This window comes from Hypomesus nipponensis, chromosome 6 (genome assembly GCF_054491055.1).
Source record: "Hypomesus nipponensis isolate SF chromosome 6, ASM5449105v1, whole genome shotgun sequence".
In the NCBI taxonomy this organism is placed as follows: Eukaryota; Metazoa; Chordata; class Actinopteri; order Osmeriformes; family Osmeridae; genus Hypomesus; species Hypomesus nipponensis.
In genome coordinates this window covers 6828463-6852716 of record NC_140366.1, presented here as the reverse complement: position 1 = coordinate 6852716, position 24254 = coordinate 6828463, and the positions used below count along the sequence as shown (strand labels likewise).

Sequence of the window (24254 nt, the reverse complement as noted above, 5' to 3'; positions counted from 1 at the left end):
ATAACGTGTACATCTGTGGAAAACATTAAGGGACCACAGCACCTTTTCCTTTCATTAAAAAAAGTTGAAGGACAATTCTGAGTGAGGAACAGGAGGGTACATTGTGCAGTAGCCTTTTAAATGTTATCCTCCTGTTCCTCACTCAAAATTGTCCTTCCACTTTTGCAGTGGTGGTGCAGTGGTCTAAAAAAACAATCCAGAGCTGTATATATACAGTTTACAATATACCCTACTCCGATAAAAAGTCTGTAAATTGATATGGAACCATTTATTGTAAAGTCCGAGGGGTCTGACATTTAGTAACTTGGATTCTTTATGCAATGCAGAAAATACATCACTCAATTTAAAGGCAGGGTCGGTTATGTTGTCGAGAAACACATTTTGTCATATCGTCTGAAACTTCACAACCTGATTGCAATTCAATAAATCTAAAGGTTTGATCGTAAAATGAAATCAGTGATTTGTAATGACGCAAAAATGACCGATCCTGCTTTTAACACTGAGAATTGGGGGGCAAATGATAAAGGATTGTACAGCCCTTGTTGTGTTCTCGTGTCTAATAGCACATATCTTTATAAACATCCCACTGCATGCACACTAAATTGCTTTATCAATCTCAGCAAACATGCAAATCAGTTATGTCAACAAACTACTGTGCATTTTATAGAAATACTGTTAACATGAAAGCAAATATTAACTTTATTTATAGAACATTATGAAGACGTTAATGCAATATACAGGAATAGACCAATGTCTAGTTGGACAAGACATGACATGCTGAATATTGTTAAGATTTGTCAGTAATTTAAAAAGCAAAGTGTATGTAAGACCATCCAAGTTTGTACTACATCATTATCTTACAGAAAATGTACAATCTTCAATTAGTTAAATGTAAACCTTGTTGTTGAATTTCACTAGGTTAAGCTTGAAATCCTTAACATGTTTATTTGAATAATACTAAAAAAACATTGATATTTCCATTCCCTTCCTTTTGAGGCATTGACAGTCACTTAAACATGTACATACTGTTGCACAGCCACGTACAGTATTAGTGAAGCGATCCTCCCAGTTTTGAAGCGCATGCATCTATATTGAGTTGAACTAAATAAGCAAAGTCCATGCTTTGTCAGAGCATCATTCACAAGTCAGTTGTCATTGGATGAGAATACTGTAGCAATGGCACATGGTTATCCAGGGCATTAGTGGGTTATAACGTGGGAAGCTGATGCTTGATGGGCCATTGGCCAAGGTGAGGACTGGAGCTCTATGAAAACAGGAAGAAGGAAACCCAATGGTGGCTGAGAGCCTCACCGTTGTGACCCCCATGGAAAGCAAAGCCCTCGCTCTATAGTGCCAGCAGGAGATGGCGGCCAGCATGGAACTGGCAAAGTCGGCTACCTGGTCATCCTCCATGAGTATATCATCCGAGTCACTTTCCTCCCCCGGGGTCAACCTGCCCTGATAGGACTGGGGCCCTGCTCTGGGCTCCTCGCCGTCAATGGGGCTGACTCTCTCCAGAGAGTTCTTCCTCCCGCCTACGTCATTTTGCTCTTCTTCATCCTCTTCCAGACTAGGCTTTTCGACCTCAGACTCACCGAGGCTTGAGCCCAAGGTGCTGATACTAGCAGCAGATTGAATGGAACGTGCCTCGTCTGGTAAGGCCCCCTCACTATCTGCATGCTGTAGTTACACACAGTGGTTTTATATATATGTATATATATATCGGATATCTTGGCAAAACAACACAACAATAACTTGACCGAGACCCAGCAAAAAGGGGAAGGTGCCAACAATTAGGAATACGGTAGCTTGTATTCATCAAAACAGTGGTGTGTAACACAAAGTTTACAGTTCTATTAGACATGGGCATTGTAAGATACAGAAAAGTGATGGAATTGAATATAGGTTTGGTCAAAAGGACCACTGCAGTCCAATACCTTTTGGAGAAAGTTCCTACAGAATATGTGCGAAAACAAGTCTCTAACCCCTATGTGGAGTGAATTATCATCAGCTGGAGGAAACTTCCTTAACATTAAACCACTGAACGTCAAAATACCATCTTCGCATCTGGGAAATTATGGCTCTAGGCCCCCTCTCTAATGTCACCCGCCATGGAGTAGTAAATCATCCAACATTATTAACCTCAATTACCATTCATTGAGCCTCAAGAGCAAAGATAAGAACAGCATGATGGAGAACATTCTGGTATCAATTTAAACTAATGACTTGAGGCTTACCTTCAGGATGGCTGTCAGATCCATGCAGATTATAGGGGAAAAAACAAGCAAGAGAAGTACAAAATTATTAAAGCTGTTAAATGAGAACGGGACAAAGGGCAAGATATTCAATCACTGACCTACTAAGTCTCTACCCAAAATGAAGATATCTTTCTGTGATTAAAACAAAAGATGAAATTGAGTTTGAGCAAAAGACCCATCATCTATTTGTATTAATCTTTTCCTACAAAGATGGATGGCTGACAGAACCACAGAACCATGGCCTGAGAACTTGTGTCATACTGTAGTTCCCTTTCGCATATAAACAACATCGGGGATGTTTCACAGCGAAGGTTGACGGAATCTAATGAAAGAGACAATGGTCAGCGGTCAAGACTGCATTTGACGGCCAGAAAAGGGAGCTAGAGCGACACTTGATGCAGGGACTAAAGGGCTTTTACGTTTTGATTTCAGGGAGAGAGAGAAGTAGGTGGAGATGGCCTTTGATGTCAGAACACAAGGACAAAAGGGCCTTTCCTGCTACTTGCTGCCCATAGTCCCTTTGAAGCTCATGCCGTGCAGTGGTCCCTCATTGTAGACTGAGATTCTAGCATCAGTGTGATGGGAGGTACAGTACTTTACATAGTAGCTCAAATGTTCAGAGGATCTTTCATGTTTTCTTACCTAACGACACTGAAAACAACTCCCTGCTATGACGTATATGTACCATAAATCCGTCGTAGCCTTAAGTGACCAATGTGACGGTATTTCCTGTACTCTTTCTGCTTTAAAAGATCTGGATTTTTGTGATGGCATAAGAATAATATAATTAGGATAATACAACCTTCTGAAATGTATCACAGGAATGTAAAAAGGACCTTCTTACCCTTGGTGTTCTTCAGGATTTGTTTGGTTGGTTCTAGAGGAGACAAACACATTAGAATTAACATAATTATTCCAAAGGGCCTGAATGGTCATTGAGATGCCCCCTCTTCTGCAAGGTGGAGGGGAATTCTACAACAACCATGGAAACATATGCATCTTTTGGGACCACTTAAAATGTGTCACTTGTAATCTATAATAAAGTCGATTAAGGTGAAAGGTCGAAATCTCACTAAGGCCTCGAATGATTTCTCTCCACCATACTGCATGCTGTTTAAAGTTGAGAAAGGTTTTCATACTAAAATCATCCCCAAGCCATCAGTAACAGTGGTTAGGTTTGGACATAGTTGAATGATTTAAATAGCAAGGAATGTTTACCTGATTGCCGTCGTCCCGGGCGACCTTCTTTGGGAAACTCATCTGATTGGTAGGACATGGCCTTCTTCATTCTCTCTGGGCTGTAACGGTACTTTGATGGGTCTGTCGACACAGGCACATGATAAGGTAACTGACCAACAAACACCTGAATAAAACCTCTAGTTCAGGAGACCTTGTCCCATAAGGGTCATTCGTAAGTTAACATCAATGACTTGATGTGTAAGACAAGATTGATCCAATTTAAAGAGGGCAAACAGCTACTGTTGAGACATCCAGTAATTAATTTTGCTTCCCTGTGGTTTCTATCTATCAACCTAATACTCACTTTCAACCAACAAACTAAATCTGACATTGATTGGATATCAAATGTCTGACTGATGTTGTAGCTCTGGGGTATAACATATGTATTTATTACTGCTAATACTTACATATGGAGTCCATTTCCAAAATGGCCTCTTTTGCCTGGAACAGAAAAGATAAGAACACCTGTAAATGTTCAAGCTCAGAAAAGGTCCATTTTTGAATCCGAGAGGTCAAACTTGTGTACCTTCTGAGGAATGATGGCATGGTGGTTCTCTAAAATGATCCTCTTGATGTGATGGGCCCATAATTTCCTCTCTTCCACTGTCTTAGCCTGAGAGGGAAATCAGACAATGTAGCAGAAAGGAAGATTAGAGGTTGTATGTGAACCAATCAGTGTTCTTTTGGGGAATTCATTTGCAGCAGAAAACAGGAGGCAAACATGTTATGAATATAAAGGATCTTCTTGTTGAGTCTGGAAAAGTTTGTTTTGATAAATTCCAGACAGCGACTTCAAATCGGACAGCTGTATTATTTAAAGGTTCAGCGCGTGTCAGGTAGTCATCACAGACTATAGTGAATGGCGGCCATTTTTCCTCTGTCATTTTAACAGCCAACTAGAATACAGATAGACTCATTTGTAGTTATACAGCCAGCTTTCTATAACCAATTTGGTAAATAACTATGTGGCATGTCTGGACGTCAAGGTCTCACCTGAACTGTGTGAGGCTGTTTGGGATGTTTGTAGTGGGTGACGCTGAAGCAAAGGGAGTCCTTGGCACTCTCAATCAACATGAGAGTGGAGCACTAGAACCAGAGATAGGGACAGATAAGAAGATAAAAAGGTACAAGGAAAGAAAGCCAAACAAGATCAAAGATTCTTTTCTCCATGGTATAGAACATTTCTCACCCTCTCTTCTACAAGTCACCAAAGGATCAACAGCAGTTACAATATCATTCATTGGCTATTCTTACGACAATGTGCACACAAATTCGATATAAGGACAGCATGTGGAGACCACTGAGACATGGATTAGCGACGATATCCCTTCAAACATCCCCAACATCTAGACCCCAGGCGTCTCTTACCGAGATATGGGTCTTGTAGACGTAGTGTTCTCCTCGCCGCTTGGTGATTAGGAGCATTCTGTCAAAGAGGAACAGTGTGCGCTCGTTTTTTGCCCTGTGGACCTTGAAGGTACCTTCCAGAACCAGTTCTCCGTACGTGGTCAGGTCAGGCCCTTTCCAGTTAATCAACAGAGATTGGACCTCCTGGATAACACAAAGCCATGAAATATATGAGCTACACATGATCAATATCATCTGAACATGGAAGTTTCTCATGGAAGTGGCAGAGTCACCTTAAGTGTCAAAGAAGTGTCACCTTCACAACTTTAGTATGTAGACGCTATTCAGTGTCAGGCCGTCGATTCAGACATTGCGTCCACAAAGAAAAGCAACAGGCTCTTAATGTCCCAGAAGCTCCCATTTTTGGTGAGTGCTTTGATATCATTAGCATCAAACATCAATTGGAGTCACAAAAGCAAGGCTGTGTACAAAGACCTTAGCAAGTCCTTCCATACAGGACTTTGACCTGCATGTTACTGGCTCCATGAGCTAGCCAGAGGAACAGAAGTGCTTTTCCTACTCTTGGCTCGCATGTTCTCTCCCACTAACACAAAGCACTGTGTGGGAGGCCCCTGAACCGACTCCATCAGGTTGCCCCTGTGCGACAGGCAGTTCAACGATTGGTTGCTTTTTTTAGATTAGCGGAAGAAAACTGATTTGAAAGAGAGCAAAACCATGGGAGGACAGGTCTGAGATGTAATTGCCGCTCTGACGTCTGCACAGTTGACCTGCAGCAACCTAATTGGAGACTAATAATAGCGCCACTGTAGATGAGAGATACTGTGGTCTGACAAAGGTTGTAGTGTATGAGTTTACATGGTAATGGAATTATTTGCATTTACAATGCAACAATGCCACAGACTATGAGGGGGGGGGGGTGGAGGGAGTGCAGCTAGAGCACGTAAGTGTGTTCATGTTTGAAGGTTTAACTGAAGTGTGTGGGGTGTGTATTAGTTGCTATAATGTATGCGTTTGTGCACGGACGGGGAGTACATTTGTACCCGGTGCAAACCTGGAGTCGGACCGCATGCTCGTGCTTCCTCTTCATATCATTGATGTACCAGGCCACACCGGTCATGGTGTAGATGGCGTCCTCTACCACCTCATAGCCATCCTCCTCTGGGTCAAAGTGCTTGGCTATTTCCTGAAGAAGAGTACAGACATGTCAAAGCAACTCCATAATAATACCTTTATTAAATTGTTTTTTTGATGCAAGTTTAATATCAGACTACTGTTTATGTTCTGGCTTTTGTACCAAATCTTTGCAATAAAAGCATTTCTCAAACGTTAAAGGCTTGTACGTTGTGGTTTGAGTTTGTCTGTACCTGGAGCAGGAGGTGGTATTTGAGGATCCTCTGGACGGGCTTGAGCAGGTAGGAACCCAAAGGAAGGGAGCGCTTTAGGGAGGCCTGCCGCTCACGGAAGAACTTGGCCAGGGATTTGTTCCTCATGCAGTCAGTCAGAGCAGCCACCGAGCTGGAGGAAATGAAGAAAATGCAGAACTCTGAGAATTCGTTGAATATCCATTTTGAATATCAATATTTGAATTTTTTGAGCCATGAAATTGTGCTACTCGCAAAACATTTGCAGAACGTTTGTGCAGACGCCACAAGCTGTGAGTATTTTAGGACATTTCTTGAGGGAATATTAAGGCAACCAAGAATTATGGATATTAATTCTACCACTAGGTGGTGAGCAAACTTCAGAGAAACATGGTATTTTTCTTAAGATCCTGATTTTAACAATGGACAAGCACATGCCAGATCCAGTGCCACAAACAAGATTGTGTTGCATACCAGACTGAGCATCAGAATTGCTACAGAGTAAACACCCTTTTACATCATTGTATTAAAATGTAACACCTCTGACTTCCCATCCCAAGCTTTACTTACTTTGGGTAGTTGGTGCAGTATTGTGTGTATATTTCAAAGTATTCACTCTGAAATTGGAACACAGACAGATTGTACATGAAAGTAAACTTCATGAAGTACACGCATATTAGAGTTCAATTCACAAATGTAATTGATCTTTTGGAAACTGCTATCAAGCATTTGAATAACCTCAGATGATGTCAAGTGATATTTCAGGGTCAAAAATGACAACGCTCTCCCTCACCTTCATCACAAAGCATCTGGCGATGGCTACCGGATTGTTGTCACACATGTCCAGGGACTGCAGAAGTTCACTACAGATAAAATGTCCAAACAAGAAACATTTGAGGCTAATGTGAGTCAGATCATAAAAGGCCACACAGAATGACCATGCAATCACTTTTTACACACAGAATACATTCCTTGTACCTAAAGTGTGTGTCATTTTGCAATTTCTCAATCATTGGTTGGGGACTGGTTGAAATTCCATGAAGTGACACACCTTTCTTACAGCTTCAATACAATACAAAATAAATGTGTGACATTATTGCTGTTGTCATTGTGTCGACATGCCTTGTGGGTCTGTTTTTATATGGGTGGGTAACCCTTCAGAAGTGGTGACAGTTGGGGTGCTTCACCACACAAGAGGCACAGCAAACCAAATCACAGCACACCAGGCACTTAGTGCTAGCATGCAATTTCCCCTAGTGGATCAATAAAGTGCCTACTACTATCAATCACTTCAAAACAGGCAGACCAAAACTTACCGTCCCACACCACAAGTGAAGCATAAACAGCCCCCCTCTGACTGAATAACAACAGACAGATGTCATTTTAGTAAACAAAGCCTGATGCCTCTTTGCCTACTTAGTTTTTGGTGTCAGAGGCTTGCTGCATAGCAGTGGGAATAAAGATGTGCCACCGACTTCAAGGCAAGCATTGTTAACCAAACCTCAGCCTTGACAAAGAACAGATGTTGTCAGTAATACATGGTGCAAGACTCCTTAAGGTAAAGAGGATTCAATTCCAGGTCAATGTTTTTTTCCCCTGACTTTCCAGGTTTTTCCCATGATTGTGACTGACACTGATCTCGCCACACTGCAGAGGACCGTTTGAGCGAAAGATTAAGATGTATTCTTTAATGAGCACTAAGTTGAATGAACATTTTGAAAGAGAAGTTGACTGAACAAGACAGATACAGGGTTTCAAACATTCTTAAGGTCAGGTGAGCTTAAGATTGACAAAGGTAAGTGTGCTTCCCACCTTTCTCAAACGTGCAAAAGTTAACCGTCTTGTTATTGCACAACTTTATCCAGATATAGAATATAAGAACTGATATTATTCAAATACAAATGGCAATAGAACTGACATGGCTATTCTGAACTTCAATATTGAGCAAACAGTTTGGGAATAGGGCCCTTAGCTTCTGGGCTGCTCCAAGCGGCTATTTTTAAATTTTGCGCAAGTGCCATTTCAGACCATCTATCTAGTACAAATCAGAAAATGCTTTTTTGTTTGTTTGGGAGTTGATTACAGCATGTCCACATTTATCGCTCGGTCAGCAATTCCATTCAAAAATCACCAAATACGACTCGTAATATCTCTGATGTTTTTTATAACCTGGAACAAAAATGATTGGAAAATCAACTTGCATTGTAAATGCCCCACCGCTGGCAAAAAACAATTTCAGCTTCGAAGGTCTCTCTCGCCGTTTACGGTTCATTCAACTCAAGGGATCTGTGCTCTGAAAGAGCCAATCACAGCCCTGGTAGAGCTCAAATCCCATATGTGAATTGAACATCCTAATCCATGGCAGTCAGCATTAACGATTGGGACCATCATTGAATAGCTCATGCTGGCTTGGGCCACTTTAGAATTGTCCTTTGAAATTGATGGATAATTTTGCAGCAAAAAGGTCATAAAAAAAGTGCATAACCAAAGCCAAAAGGCCAACGCTATGGACCAGGGAAACCCACAGGCTAAATCCCAAATATTTGGAACATGGAAATGTTATTGGTAATGATCTAAGCTATCTTTAGCACCAGCTTTGTAGTGAATCATACGCTCCACTGACCAGAAAGATAAAGACTGTGTGTGTGTTTCTCTGTGCATATTTGCTTGCGAAAATACTGAATTTTAAACAAAACTTTGCAGAGGAGTCCAAAGTTTAGATTTTTCCTAAAGCACAGAACTTGAAATCTGCATAGTGTGGGCAAAAACTCTCACTCTTTCTGATGGGCATCTCTCCGAGTGTCTGGCTTCAAAACTGTGCCGCTTCACACGCCACAACAGACTACTGTCAACAAGAGCAGCACTGTGTAAACTGTTTCCCAGTTTGTTAACACCAATTCTAAGGAAAACACATTTAAAATTACAAAGATGGTGTACTGGTTTGTCCCAGAAGCTACATGACCGGAATAATGTTGTACATTGATTCACTATAGGAAAAACATGCGTGTGTGCGTTTGTGTGGGCTCATACAAGCAAGCTAGTGAGAGAGAGGGGATAGAGAGGAAAAAGAGAGTTTGAGAACGTTGACCTTGTGTGCTTGTGTAGCAACCTTGTTCTTTTTTTGGTTCCTCAAATTCATGTCATAAAAAAATTCCAGTGTCAAACCTCTTGGTATTTGTGAGATACTTTGCTTTAGCTTGGGTTTTGTGCTTGCCAGTAGTTTATTTTCTTTTTGTTCATTATGTTTAAATGTTCACTGTATGCACCTGCCCACCAAAGTAAATTCCTTGTTTGTGACCACTTACTTGGCGATTAAACACAAATCTGATTCTGATACAAAAAGCGTTACCTTGTAACGCCTAATATAATGTGGAAAGTGAGACATCTGCTACTGAAAGGTTGAAATGAAAAAGGACGAACAAAGTGACATCATACAGTAATAAAATAATGCACTCATATATCCACCCCCGGGGACAAAACTATTTCATTTGACTGCAGCAGAATATTACCTGTTGAATTCATAGATGTCTTCAATGTTTCCGAAGAGGGCGCACACCTGCTCAGGTCTGATGGGCAGGTCTGCCTGATCGACAATGTGGCCCAGATAGTCCTGAAACATAGACAGAGAGGTTGGTGTGCATCAGTAGTAAGCTTCATATAATTTGACGTTCATAAAGTGTTTTAATATTAAAAGTGAAACTTAATTGTCAGTAAAACATAAACCAACTCTACGAATGGACTGGAGAAGAAAGAGCCAAACGAAGGATAAGTTAACCCTTGTGCTATCTTCGGGTCATCAGTCATTGTGACCCACCGTCGTATTGCGACAACTTTACCGCATACAAAAACAAAGTGACATTGCGAAGGTTAAAACAAATTATATTTGTATTGGTTTTTGTATTGGGTAAAATTGGGTGAACACAACAATGGTTTGAACACAACAATGGTTCGGCAGCACAAGGGTTAAACAAATTTGACTGAGTCAATATACAAAGTGTCTGCAGTCACTTGTATCAATAACTATAGAAAGCATGTTTTTCAGTAGAATTATTGGTTAAACCAGTCAATTTTGAGTTGAGAGCAGTTTAGTTGTGAGTTTGTTCATTGGCCACTAGAGGGCGTATAACTCTCGCTGTGACAAGGTCCTTCTTGTCCACTATAATGCATGTGGTAATCTGGATTGCGTCACTGTTTACCTCCTGTGCTGTTAAAAGCCTTTACTGACATCTGTGTTGTTGTCGTTTGACGTTTTATTTTAAGTATTATGAGAACAGAATGACAGAAAGTGTGTTAATACCACCAACTGCGTCATGTTTTGCGAGTAAAGATGTAAAAAGTTATCCCCTTTAGTTGGTGCAAACATATAAACAAGGGCTTGGAATCTGTCAGATTTGATAAATGTACGACAGTAGTGCTAGATGACATCAGTGCATGTAATTGTGTATTCCCAGTGGAAATCTAACGCTCGACAAAAGCTGCAGACTGTTTTATAGTTCTCCATTTTCCACTATACAATTTTCACCCCATAGATTAATGATTTTATTTAGTGTTGCTCAGGAAGGAAAAACGAGGTGAAAAAGGATGGAATTTCTTTGTTAGAAATTTGCTATCAGTTTCCAATAAACTTCTGGCCCAGTAACACTGCCCAGTGTACCAAAACAGGTTTGATCAGTCTGTCACATAAACTGAAGGGCTTTGTTTAATCTATATGCACAGGATGATATTTCAACATCATGCAAATGTCTGCAAGCCAAGTATACTGAATGTAGGATTATCAAGCATAGCCTACAACACTAATGCAACGCGAATGTAAATACACTGTTTACACACACAAAATATGTTGAGCTTGTGCACATATTTACACATTAAAAACAAATGCCACACACACACACACACACACACACACAAACAAACAAATGCACTTGCATAAACAAACACCAGCTAGTCTCTGGTGCAGCAAGGCTGATTATATTCAAAGTGGAATGCCCTCGTTATCCATTTTCAGCAAGCATATCACCCTCAAGGTTCCATCAGACTGTTGAGTTTCAAAGTATTCCAAGGAGAACAATTCCGCTGACTGAGTTGCATGAAGGCACAGCAGAGCACAATAAGCACGACAATAAGTGCAAGACATTGCTGTACGAGTATCCCAATGATCAGTTGCCTCATTCCTAGCTAACAAACCCTTTCTGTCCGACACCCGCTCTCTTCTAGCCCAGTGAGGGAGTTCTCCAAGTCACCTGGAAGTCACCCCCAGTGTTTGTTCCTGACAACATCCAGGTCTGTTCTACTCCTTCCACTTCCACACATGTTGTAAATATATGTTGCTGTGGTGATGAAGACGGATACAGCTGCAGCAGGAAACACAGAGCCTGGTTTCTCCATCTTACCTTGGTCCAGGGCCGGCCCAAGGCACAAGTGAACTAAGCTGCTGCTTAGGGCCCCTGTGGCTACCAGAGGGCCCCCAAGAGCACATGAAATTACATTTTAATGTAATTGTGTTTTATTTTTTTGCTGTAAAGGCTTGGGCTGGCACTGCCTTGGTCCCTGATGTAAAAAAGATGACTGACAGCAAGGTCATGTCTACAAGGTAGAATGGCAGTGATGCATGTTCCGACCTTGTTCCCCACCCTGTCCGTCTGTCATGTAGGCTGTGCATGTGTGCAGTAAGGTACGGTATATATGTATTCATGCACACTGAGCCTATGCATTTAACATGTGAAAAATCATTTCTTTCTGCTTCAACGGCAAAGTCAACATTTCCGAAGCATAGTTTGAAATTCTTTCACGTGGTATTGTGTGAAATATTTCTCCATTTCCTAATTTTTCCAATATACCTTACTGGGAGGGCTTACATTTTATATTGCATTCCATGTTTTGAGGCCTAATTTAGTCATGTGAACCCTGTGTGTGGGGCACTGTATTAATTTGGAACTGATTATTGTAAAATACCCATCCTGCCTTAACTCAAGCTCACAAAATTATGTAATTGAAGGTTATGGACTGAACTGTGAGTATCTACAGCGTGTGGGATAAATAGTAAGAAAAAGTTTATAATGGACCTGCCCTCGAAGGGACATAGATGCATGAAGGTGTGTAACATTGCCCTACTAAATACTATAAAAAACAATACTTAAACATTTAGGGAACTGTGAACGGTATTAATATAGACATACCGATACAAACGTTTTTCCAGTTCAAGATTGCTAAGAATCTGGATAGATTGATTTGACAGCCAATACTTTCCCTGGATGGGTTACTTTGAATTAGCTGTTCATAATTACAATCGTAAACTTTAACCCAGGACTACAACAATTTTCAAAAATGCTTTTATTGAAGAGTTTGAGAGTGGGGTTTTCATTGCGTGGTCTGCAAGGTCAAAAGCGGTGCCACTGTCTGTTGGAGCTATAGAGTGGGGAGAATTTGAGTTAATGAATCCAGACAAGCCCATTGTGAACAGCTCTACTGATTGTGGTTATGTTGGGAAATAAATCTGTCCTTCTTGTCAAATCTTTTCTTCAAATCAGAGCGGACAAAATTACACAATTAAATCTTGACTTAACGACCTCTTGGCAAATGTGTGGATGACGCCACAGGTAAATTGTGAGTACCAACTGGCACACCGATTGACCCTAATCTTAAATACGAGTTAAGCTTTAATCTTAAAGCAGGTGTATCATTTTGTTTCTTGCAAATCAGAGTCTTGTCAAAAAGACCCTGAAGGTCAACAATATTTTGTAATGCTAAGAGCTTTTGTAAAGCCAGACACCAATAATGTATGTGTAGCTTGCTTTTATCTTGTATCACTTGGAAGTGATCATTTTAACGTGTACTTCTGCAGCACATACCATTGTTTGTGCGCTCAAATGGATTCTGTCCGAGGACCCACAAACTAAAAGGCATGAGTAATGTTATTCAGCAGTGGTCTTCAACCGTGATCCTCAGGGCCCACTGTCCTGTATGTTGTAGATGTGTCCCTGCTCAAACACACCTGATTCAAATGAATGGGCTGCTATGAGGCTCTGCAGAAGCCAGATAACAACAATTCATTTCAATCAGGTGTGTTGGAGCAGGGAAACATCTACAACAAACAGGACAGTGGTCCCTGGGATATGGATTGAAGAACACATCACAGACTACAGTGTGCAATGAATGCGTGTCTGTGTGTATTCTCTGGTCTGAGATCACAGCTGGTCTGGAAAAAACCCAGAGGTGAAAGGTACGCCTACAATACCTTTCATCACTCCAACTGTACGTCTGCAGACGTGTGAGGTATGGAGGGCTGCAGGTGCCGTGCAGAACATCTGCACAGTTGCCCCATAACATCAGCATGGTGTGCATTCACATTATATGATGGAGTTTGTTGGAATGATATGTTATACTGTTATATCATACATGTAATAGAAATACCGTACATGTCAAAAGGTAACCTTGAACTTGTCATTAGGTTTCCACTGGTCTGGACTGTGGATGTGCATCATGTTGCCTTTGGTTTAAAAGACAGTGGCTTGTCGGCTCAAGGACCAACACCATCCTCCACAGTCAACCCCCATTGTTACATAACCAGATGATCCCATAGCAAAGGACATCTTAAGTCTTAAAGGGTTAATTATAGTCAGTGGAATTGCTAGGCTAGAAGCGCTGCACCTCCAAATCATGAGCTCCTATCTGCCCGCTCAACGCACTGATAAAGGTTTTGATGACTGTCAGTCGAATGCAGTTTGACAGCTAAAGCAGTGACATGGGGCTTATCCCAGTCAGCACAAACACATACAACGCACTTACACATACAAATAATAGACTTTGCTAAGCTCCTCGCGCTGAACTGATCTGACCACGCTAACGGGATTAGCGGCATAAGTGGTGAATGACAGCTCTCAGGCGAAGCTTTTTTCAGGGTTATTCAAGATGCCGTAGGATTCAGGGTTCGGCGCAGCGTGAGGCCTTCACTAGGGCAGAGATTTCAATCCAATTTATGAATAGCCGTTCAAATTAAGGACAAGACAAAATGCTGCTTACATCCTTGTTGCTTTGGTCTTGCAAGTGACTTTATTCCTGTGCCATTCTAGATTTTTAAAAAACACACTCGCTGGCTTGTCTGTGAGCTATAGAACAGACCTTTGACCTCTCTTTGGCTATGTTTGTGTCTGGGTTTGGATTAGGTCAAAGGAGAATGGCTTGGACAGGGCTGGGCTACGTGGACCAGGACCCGCTGAAATGTGTGTAGTAGAATGAAGCTCCTGAACGCCTCAGACTAACACCATGAACGGCATGGCTTAGATCCTGTTCCACTGCCACTGGGAATATCTTAACAAACAGTAGCTGTCGGTATAAGGTTTACCTCCGACTTGCATGGAGACTCTGATCCCGTCGACAAAGCCTTTTTGTTTGTTTGTTTATAAACATTCTAACGCTTACCTCTACGATCATGCGCAGATCCCTCACGTACATGCGCTCCGTCTCGATGATCTCCATGACCACGCGGTCGACGTAGGTGAGCTGTGGGTTGGGTGCCATGGTCTTGGCGGCAAAGGGCGACAAGGGGTTCAGGTGGAAACGACCACTGGCCGCTCGTGAGGGTGTGGTGATGTTATTATTGTTCTCAGAGACACCCTGAGAGGCTGGTGCTTCCCCGGTCGGATCCCCTGTATCAAGGTATTTTTCACCCTGGTTCCTGGTACCTTCAGGGGGACTCAGGTCTAAGTCTATGTCCTCTCCGGTAGGGGGGGCTGCGCCGCCCGGGGCTATGACAGCGGGGCAGTCGTCCCTGGATGAGCCGGACCCCGAGGAGAGCGTGGAGACCAGGCTCACGGGACGCTGGCCGGCGGAGGGGAAGTCCGGGCAGTCGGAGGGCGTGGTTGACGGTGCCCGCTCATTACTGCTGATGGAGGCGGTGGACAAGCGGGGGGATTCTGAAGGGGACAAGGAGAGAAACATTATGATTGGTGACTTCAGTAGGAGTCTATCCTTCAAGTCTCATTCAGACTGTTCTATTGTTCACTGAGAACTCTTTACATTCATGGGTTTTCAATCACTCGGATCATTAAGTCACTTTAGTCATTGAAATTATATAAACAAATCACATCAGTGAGAGAAAGAACTTTGGGGCCAATATAATGGAATAGTGCCAAGTCTCACAGAAAGTCAGAACAGACCATGAAAGCAGCGGATTAGCCGTTTCATTGCTCCCCGAGTATGTCATGGTTGTGGTAGTGTTAAATCACATTCTGCACAGAAGTCAAATCAAATTGGTTTTACTGACTGAATAAATGTTAGCTTTTTCCTCAACTATATTCATACTGAGGACAGCTATTAGAATTCTGATCAGAAGATATGGCCAAATCTGTTGACTGTAGTGCTCATACAGGATGGGAATTATTGGACAGTGTTAATAATATGTCGGAGGCATGATTCCCTTTAATATTTGTATGTTAATTTTACTCAGAAGGGTTGGTAAGTCATGCTTTGGTAATACTGAATGTAAATAAAGTTCTTATATATTCCATCTGTTGTGGTGTGGGAACATAATACTGTGTTGAAGTCTGTAAAAAGACCATCATCCAACATTTGATGAACTTATTCACTTTACGTACACGTCGAGGGTTTGGGTCCACTTAAGAACTATCAAGAACCTGGACCTGATGTTAAACAAAGGAACCCTCTGTGTCGTCATCTTTAGCTGAGACTGAATTTAAACACCCCACATCCTTTGGAAAATCCAATCATTTCCTTCTGTTCCACTCTCAAAAGATTTACACGTCAATGCCCGAGTATTGCTGGAACCCACGGGACTTGGGAATGTTGTCAATCTGCTCACCTAACTTGACGAGATGACCAGAAGGCTCTACTAACATTTACCTGACAGTGTTCAAGTCTCGAGGTTCTGTGTCTTTCTACAGTAAACTACTGTAAGTCCACATACCAGCCCTAACTGCGTTATACGCTTAGAACTTTGAACAGCACATTGAAAGTGTTTTGACAGTGCCAAAATAATTGGCCTACAACACTGGCATGTATGGAAAGTTCATTAAGCCCTATAAACATTACCAGATAACCTCTGAATCAGCAGCTGCAGTGTTTTCATTCACATAATGTGCATTACCTTTTGATTGTCTTTATAGCAGGTGTTTACATGCATTATGTGCCTTTGCAACGTAAATAAATAAAAACTTATGTTCTGCTTTGTTCTTGCACAGTGCAAATGCTCAAAAAATTCAATGAAGTAATTGATTTCACTGAAGTGATATTTCAGCAGGAAAGTTCTGAGGCTGGCCTTGTTTGAGTAGTTGCCTAGTAACTATCTTTTCTACTGAATAAAGGAAATGGTCACACAAATCTGCTTCATAAATGGAAGGAAGCAAATCACCACAGAAATGTTATTGGAAACAAAATACCAGCCATTCACATTTCAATTACCCCATCCTCACAGGATTAGAGCTCATACCCTAACACCATTATATACAATTGATTATGCAATGATAAAACAAAAATGTTTCCTGACAGTCAGAGAAAGACCTATTATTCTATGTAATGGTCAAGCATTTCCAAAAACTATTAAGTAAAAAAAAATAAAAAACACATCTGCCTCCAACTGGCAACAACATTCTGTGAATCATTTCAGCTTGGACACTGCGAAGCTCATTAAATACTGTGGAAAGGCCACAAACAGACGGACATACATCCACAAAAACTGCAAGCACAAACATGAGAGTAATCCACAGCTGTCAACAAGAGCAAGACATTAAATTGTTGGACGTTGTAGCAGCATGGTAAACCACATGTAGTGTACGAGGAAACAGGATATGACTCATGATTAGACACTGATGCCATGATTAGACACCAATAAAGATCAAGTTCTGTTTAAATTGTGAGTTAATAAATTTTGTAAGTAAGGACTAATATGACCCATCCCCATGACAGAAGACAAATGATTAACATATATTAAGGGCACAACGTTATATGTTCATTGCACAATAATCATCCATTGACATGATCACCAAAGCATGGTTGTGTATTACTGCATCTTCCACATGTCAAATCACAATGTTAGAGGAAAGATGATTGAAGCAATACAGAGCATGGAGAAAACAACTGGAAGATCTGAATGTACCATCATTTCTCATCCAGTTTGAGTGGGTTTCATGGCATACTTTCAAATACGCTGACATACCGGCTAACCAGTCTTGGGAGGGTTTCACCACACATTTGAAAAGGACTGAGCCTGAATGTCCACCTGGCAAAGACAATGGACATATTGAAAGAAACAGAGTTAAGTTCAAAATGCAACTTCTTGTTCATTATCTCATTTGGGTCAATACAAAATGTGCCAGTCATGGCACAGAGGTAAGCAACAACAATAGGTACCGACTACTGACAAGTCAGAACAAGTTTCAGCTTTGCAACCACTTTATTAATAATCTCTTTAACAATGGTGTGAGGGGGTCGAAAGAAAAGTGTACAAGGAGTAAAGTGGGTTTTACAGTGGGTTTCCTTTTCTCTGCCGTTCCCTGCTGACTTTTGAAGCCTAGGTCAAGGTCAGGTCTTGCAGCAGGAGCCAGACAATTCCCCTTTTCCGGTGCATTCTCCCAAGGAGTGCTTTGAAAGAAAACATTTTCAAACTGCAACTTTGTCCCCAGACAACCAGTCCCCTGAGAGGCTGGCCTGGACTTTCACCTCCACACAGCCGTTGGCTGAATTATTGCCAACACGGAACCACGCTGGTATTCAAAGAAGAGAGAGAAACATTTGCACTCAAGACATTCAAGTGAAGGTCTTTTAAATGTGCACGCAGGAACACACAGACACAAACACTTCTGAATGCGGTGGTTTGAATGTCTTTTTAGAAGACAATTCAAATGACAATGACAACATACGCGAAAGCTCTCTCTGAAACCCAAACTAACGGTAAATTCTACTAGGGCCCTCTTTGAATGCATACTCGGTCATAAATTTCAATCCAGACATGGACATAGGCATGTGGTAAGGACATTGTGGACTTTCGTTTGTAAATCACGGACATAAGTAAACACAGATCTCACTTCTGTAAATCTAGTCAGGTAGCTGACCATAGTAAAAATAAACAGAGCTACATTTACTGTTGGTCTCTTATTGAGACTTGTCCTTTAACCTCACATTTTCAGACTTTTAAAGTCCTGCCAGGACTTTTCAAAAGGACCCTGATCTAAATACAACCATAAAACATTATTATGATACAAATAAATCATTGACCCTATCCTGCTACATAGTTGAAGTGCCTTAATAACATAAGGGGACCACATCTGGTCATGGTAATGCCACACATTCCTACAATACACAAAGAAACACAGACACAAACCCAAGAAATCTTTACAGGAAAACTAAAACCACTGGACTAGATGCTGTAGATACCATGGATGGTTTAAGTATCCACAAAAGTCCCCATGCTGACAACAGAAATATTCATATGCACAGCTCACTGTACTAAATAAGCACAACTTTACACAAGATAATTCAATTGATCTGCTCCTTTAAGAAAGACTAACATTTTTCTAAATGGTTCCTTGTTTGAAGCCGTTCTAGAATGTATGCTAAAGTTATCAGTCGAAAAGCTAAAATGAGATAAGGATGACACCTGAGGGTTTTATGTATTCAGTGATTTTGGCACTCAAGTATTGCAGAATGTTTTAAGAATGTTAGCTGTACTCTAACAAATTAACATTCAAGGATCAAAACCTTTACACTACCAAGCACCGTAACTAATAAAAAAAATAGCTAATCACAAAAATTGCAGATAATAACAGTAATATTTCTGGCTTCCCGGACAAACTTCCAAGAGGCGACTCACCAAACCACTGAGTTAACCTGCGATTTAATCTGTTTTGGAGGGTCTTCTCTGCCCATACGCTCCTGAGGGTGGCTACATCCACACCCGCTCGAAGGTGGATACCCCAGGATCGGTCTTTGGTCCGACCGACGGTGCTCATACTGGTCTAGCATACCACAGACTAAAACATACAGTACGAGACAGCCAAGTTCATGGGCCACTGTAGTGACGGAATATAAGTATCACAAACTCCTCAAAGAGCCATAAAAGCAGGTTGTAGTCTACGGTTGCTCTACACCAGTCAAGTCTGACATATTCCTGAAAACCTACTCGGCAGTTCCGTAGGTGGAACGCAAATGAGCCACCTGGGTTTTCTACTTCCACCACACACACACACACACGTGCCCGCCCAACTGAACTAGGGAGGAGTTAAGGTGTCAACCACAATAAAGAGAAGAAGAAGAAAGAAAGAGAAGTAAAGGAGGTGTGGGTGTGTGCGTGTGTGGGGGGTGGGGGGGTCTAGAGTACTTGAGTGATTACAGGAATGCCCAGCATGAAACGTTATCTCTCCTCCCAGCGCTGGCTTACACCAGGGTTTCTCCCTTATTCCCCTCCCTCGTTCCCCCTCTCCACGGAAAAAAGGGGAGGAGTGGTTGCCTAGAGAAGGCAGTGTGTGCCTCTACTTTAGAACAATGGCAGCTAGTGTCTGCGGAATGTCGGGGCATACACACACAGAGCAATGCCTTGAGGAATGACCTGGGTAGATAGCTATTAGGCCAAGTGTCATGTTACAGTATGGTCAAGGAAACACTCAATGCCAAACATTCTCATGTACATCATAAAAAATATTGTTTGACAAGCACATGGTACAAGCCCCTGTGTGCAGGGATTCATTAAAAGGACATCAAGTAATATATGGCAATGATATCCATTACAAAATGTTTGTGGTAATGGCCATCAATCGGCCCCCCCCAGATAGCGTGAACTTTGCTCGTTTCCTGCAGAGCCTTATGGTTTGATGTCCAACGCTTCTAAATGACCTGTGAGTGTCTTTGAAGTAGCTAGCAGCCCACAAAAGTACAAAATGATCATGGCCAAGGCTGGCTGGCTGGATCCTGAAGGTCACAGTCAGCATGCTGTGTGGCTGTTTCATCTCAAAATACAAACCCATGTGGGCACACTTCACACAAACTCGTTATCACAAGGGTAGTAAGTCAATAGACCAATGATAATAATATTAATAATAATAAAGAAATCATGGAAAAGACATACAATAAGATGTTGTTATCTTGTTGACAAACCATCCCTTAATTCAACAGGCATTCCAGTCTAGAACCTGCTGTGAACGTATGCGCCAACACTATCCGCTATCCAGTGCTATTCGCTGTGTTCATTAAGCCATATTCATCATAATTTGTTTGCGTAATCCATATCCCCTAAAGTATTGTAGCATTTTCTCGATGCTTTTTGTGCCAAATCCTCGCTATTCCAGTCTCTTACTAGCGAAGGCACTGAGGATTATCCTTAGATGACATTTGTGAGGTAGTTTACAGTACGTCAATGCCATTACATCACAAAACAAATCCAAAATGGGCACAAAAAGCGGATACTCAAAACAGCATTGGTGACCCGAAAGAAACCCTTACCTGTCACAAGGTTAATATTAAACAGACTGTAGTTGAAGTTGAAAGAAAGATGGATGGGTACACAGAGTGAACCCGACCTGCACAAACAACCAAAACATCCTGTAACTCACAAGACACTTGTATTGCAGTGTCTATCCTGTACACACCTACACAGTATGCTGAGGGGAGGTCTACTTATGACTTACACCATCTTTACTTGTGTAAAAAAAAAAAAAAAAAAAAAAAAAAAAATTGATCAAGTAATTTATCTCAGTGACAGGATGGAATTTGCTATGGTATTTTAATTAAGACTCTGCTCGTCAGTGCCGTGTATTTCCAGTCAACACTTGCAGGTATGAAAAAGCACTCCATGAAGGAACATACTATAAAGTACAACAGCCGTTCCAAATGGTCAAAAGTACGGGTTATCCTGAAATCAAGATATTGACAACTGAGTGTATAAACCAGCAACTAGCTAAAGAATAAGCTGTGCCATCTTTAGAGGCCCCTTGTTTTTCCCTGACACTCTCTTGGGCAGCAGTATCATGACAGTCTGTTTGGGGAAACACAAGGGTTCTCTTGAGGGTGTTGACTTGCACAACACACCAAGAACAAAATAATAGTCATTGCTAAACTGGGGACAAAATGAGTTTGTTGTAATGCAAAACTTTCACAATAAATGTCTAAATATGATTTGTTGAATTCAGCGAACTGGCTTCTCTAATCCAATTGATGACAAGCAATATCAAATGGATCAACGTTTATTGACAACCAGAGGCCTCAAGGTGAAGCTTCACTTGCAATGCCTTATTGTTATTAAATCATGTCTTTAACCATGATTCAAGTGTTCAAGAAATAGTCTTAACGGGAGCAAACTGGATGCTTCTTTATTGAAACATTTAGGCATGTACTTGCCGGTACTGAGTAAACTGGGAAGTTTACTGTTCTGGTTCAAATTGAGTGATTTATGCATTTGTTCTCTGCATCCATGTGCAATATATGACTCACCTCTGAGAATAATAATAAGCTGATGAAATGATGTTTTATCAGTTTGGGTCATCGAGTTAAGACTCCCATGGAAAACCCAGAGTCTTTTTTCACTACTCCCATACTATTTAACTGAGAAAAAAGTATTCTGCAAAGAAAAACACATGTTAAGACAATTTGTTTAATCGTTGTATTCCCCCCAATGCTTGTTATGGGGTTGGAGGGCAAGGGGGTGGGGTGCGGGTTGGGGAAGAGGATTTAATGGCTGATTAATTGATTGCTCATGTCCAAGGAGCTTTCTAAATATGTGATTAATCTATGGGGCCTAGGATCTGGCAGAACAATTGAGATTCCAGTTGAGATTCATTTCTGACTCCTTATTCTAATTCCACACATTCTTGGTCAGTGTCTTAGGGTTTTTTTTAGCAAAGTGAGTGTCTGCCATGAGCTAAACCCCCCCTTCCTTCTCTACCTTTTTCAAACCCCTGGGCAACTGCCTAGAGGAAGCATGTCCTAACTTGGGAGGTAATACCTCCCACAACAGGGCCAAGCTTTACATATAGTCCGTAAATTGCCCATAATATAGGTCACCATGGGGAATTAAGAGTGCTGAACAAGGGAACTCAAATTCACATCTCAAGGAATTACACAACAAAGTTTTCAAACCAGCCACCGAAACCCCCAAGAGCCACTGAAATTATTGAGCCAGAAAAAAGGCTTTATTGAAAAGTGGTACAGCTGATGGTCGACTGCCTGCATTGTGTGTGGGCTCTGTTGTCCATGTAAAAGGGCATAATCTCCACCTCTAGACCAGTAATTATGACCATGACGTGGATTTGTTGTAATCCACACGCACTGGGGCAGCTGGGTAATTTGCGTTCTGACTCACTGATAACTCCGGGATTATGACTGATAATCATACTCATCTCTGTTCTTAACTCCCCTCTCCAGCTATACCAGATAAAATACTGCTGGAGTGGCATTTCATTGTTGGGGAAATTGTTTTGTGTGAAACCCCAGTCACACACAAAACAATAAAGACAGGATGATGGAGATGTTATGTAAAATGTGAGTTAGAACATGGTTAAGCAACTATGAACACAATGGTTCGGATGATGGCTTTTAGGATGAAAATGTTAACAGCCACCACAAGTAGCTCTTTTGTTACATGTGCACCATCATTTTGACCCAAAACAACAACAACAACAACCACCACAGTAATAAATGTAAACAAACGTTGCAAAACTGAAAAGATACAGATCCTGTCACAAGTCTTACCATTGATAGAATGTGACAAGGGCTTCCAAATCGTATCCAACTGAGACTTAGGCACACCACAGAATCGGTGTCAACAACACCACCATGAACCGTGTCAATACATTTAGAAGCTGGCCAGATTAATTTAAGAAGCCACGTCAAAATAGTTTAGGGTGCTGGCAGAACACCTTGTGGAGAAGTAACAGATCAGTTAAGGAGGACTTTTGGAAATGGACATCCTCACATCTTGGACTTCTTCCCAGTTCGTCAAACCTATTCTCCATTCGACCCGGAGTGCCAGATTAGTGTAATCCATGCTGGTCTGTGAGGTCAAAAGACACACCCTTGATGCCTGCCTGGCGCCTAATGGACTCAAGGACCTTCTGAGTGCTGCTAGAGAAAGGCCTCCTAACTTGGGTACACTCCATTCCAGTATTCCTGGTTCATTTCAACCTGAGTGATAGCATATGAGTTACATATAGTATACAGGAAGGCAGGGACAGAGAGAACTATAAAAGGACAGTGAAAGCCTACATCAAAGCCAAACGCATGACATTTCAAAGGGGTAAGAAAAGTGTCCGTGCTAAATCTTTCCTGTCCCCTACAAACCAGACCAGTGGAGATGACACATTTTAAAGCAACTCTTGGCAAAGAAAAGAAAAAAAAACTAAGAAGTTATAACCCCCATTCTATCCAAGTTGTTTTTAAAACACATACTGTGACTCTGAATTCAGGAGATAAACCGACTGAGTTCTGTTGCTCAAGGGAACAGCTAAGTAAGTAATTCGTTATTGGATGTTTTGTGCCTTGAACCGTTTGTCCTGTAACTGCACACACCTGAGGACAAAACAAAAACAGATTACCAGTAGATCCAATTTCACTCACAAAAATCTAATGGAGGGTGAAACTTTTTCTTGGTTCAACCAAAGGTCCTTGGCTACAATGGATGTTTGGCTTCACTTTAAAAAGGTTTCATCTGAAAGTACATGGGCTTGGCTCTGAAACAATTATACAGTAGTGAATATCTGCTACAGATTCCATTGATCTGATCAATACGTGCTTATAAAGCTACACTTGAGTAACTAAGAGTAAACCCGATTATACTTCAGCCTTACAATGCTTCGGTATACAGTGCCAGGGCAAAGCTTAAATAATTATAAATCAGTTAAGACTACTTTACTTGGAAGCACTGTGGTATTCTTTCTTAAAGCAGTATATATGGATTTGACTTAATGGGTACTGTATAACTGAGCTTTTTGCATTCTGGTTCAATACTTAATAGCTGCATTGTGAACTGCATTACTGTAAACAAATGGACAGAGGAGTATTGATTCCATTTACGTGCTCACCTTGATCT

The 24254-nt window shown here is 41.3% G+C and overlaps 1 protein-coding gene across 1 annotated transcript in view; it reads right to left on the bottom strand.

Annotated features, from left to right (window-relative positions):
* Window positions 1-24254, bottom strand: part of LOC146286773 (pleckstrin homology domain-containing family G member 3) — a 44801-nt gene that overhangs the window by 4778 nt on the left and 15769 nt on the right. Inside the window, exons 3-17 of the mRNA XM_084700225.1 lie at window positions 17397-17459; window positions 14645-15138; window positions 9736-9836; window positions 7020-7089; window positions 6797-6843; window positions 6230-6380; window positions 5917-6048; window positions 4866-5048; window positions 4491-4583; window positions 4024-4110; window positions 3905-3938; window positions 3477-3578; window positions 3103-3135; window positions 2238-2248; window positions 1156-1680 (exon numbers count right to left, since the gene is read on the bottom strand). Of these exons, the coding sequence (XP_084556351.1) occupies window positions 1156-1680; window positions 2238-2248; window positions 3103-3135; window positions 3477-3578; window positions 3905-3938; window positions 4024-4110; window positions 4491-4583; window positions 4866-5048; window positions 5917-6048; window positions 6230-6380; window positions 6797-6843; window positions 7020-7089; window positions 9736-9836; window positions 14645-15138; window positions 17397-17459 (2126 nt within the window). The remainder of the gene's footprint in view (window positions 1-1155; window positions 1681-2237; window positions 2249-3102; window positions 3136-3476; window positions 3579-3904; window positions 3939-4023; window positions 4111-4490; window positions 4584-4865; window positions 5049-5916; window positions 6049-6229; window positions 6381-6796; window positions 6844-7019; window positions 7090-9735; window positions 9837-14644; window positions 15139-17396; window positions 17460-24254) is intronic.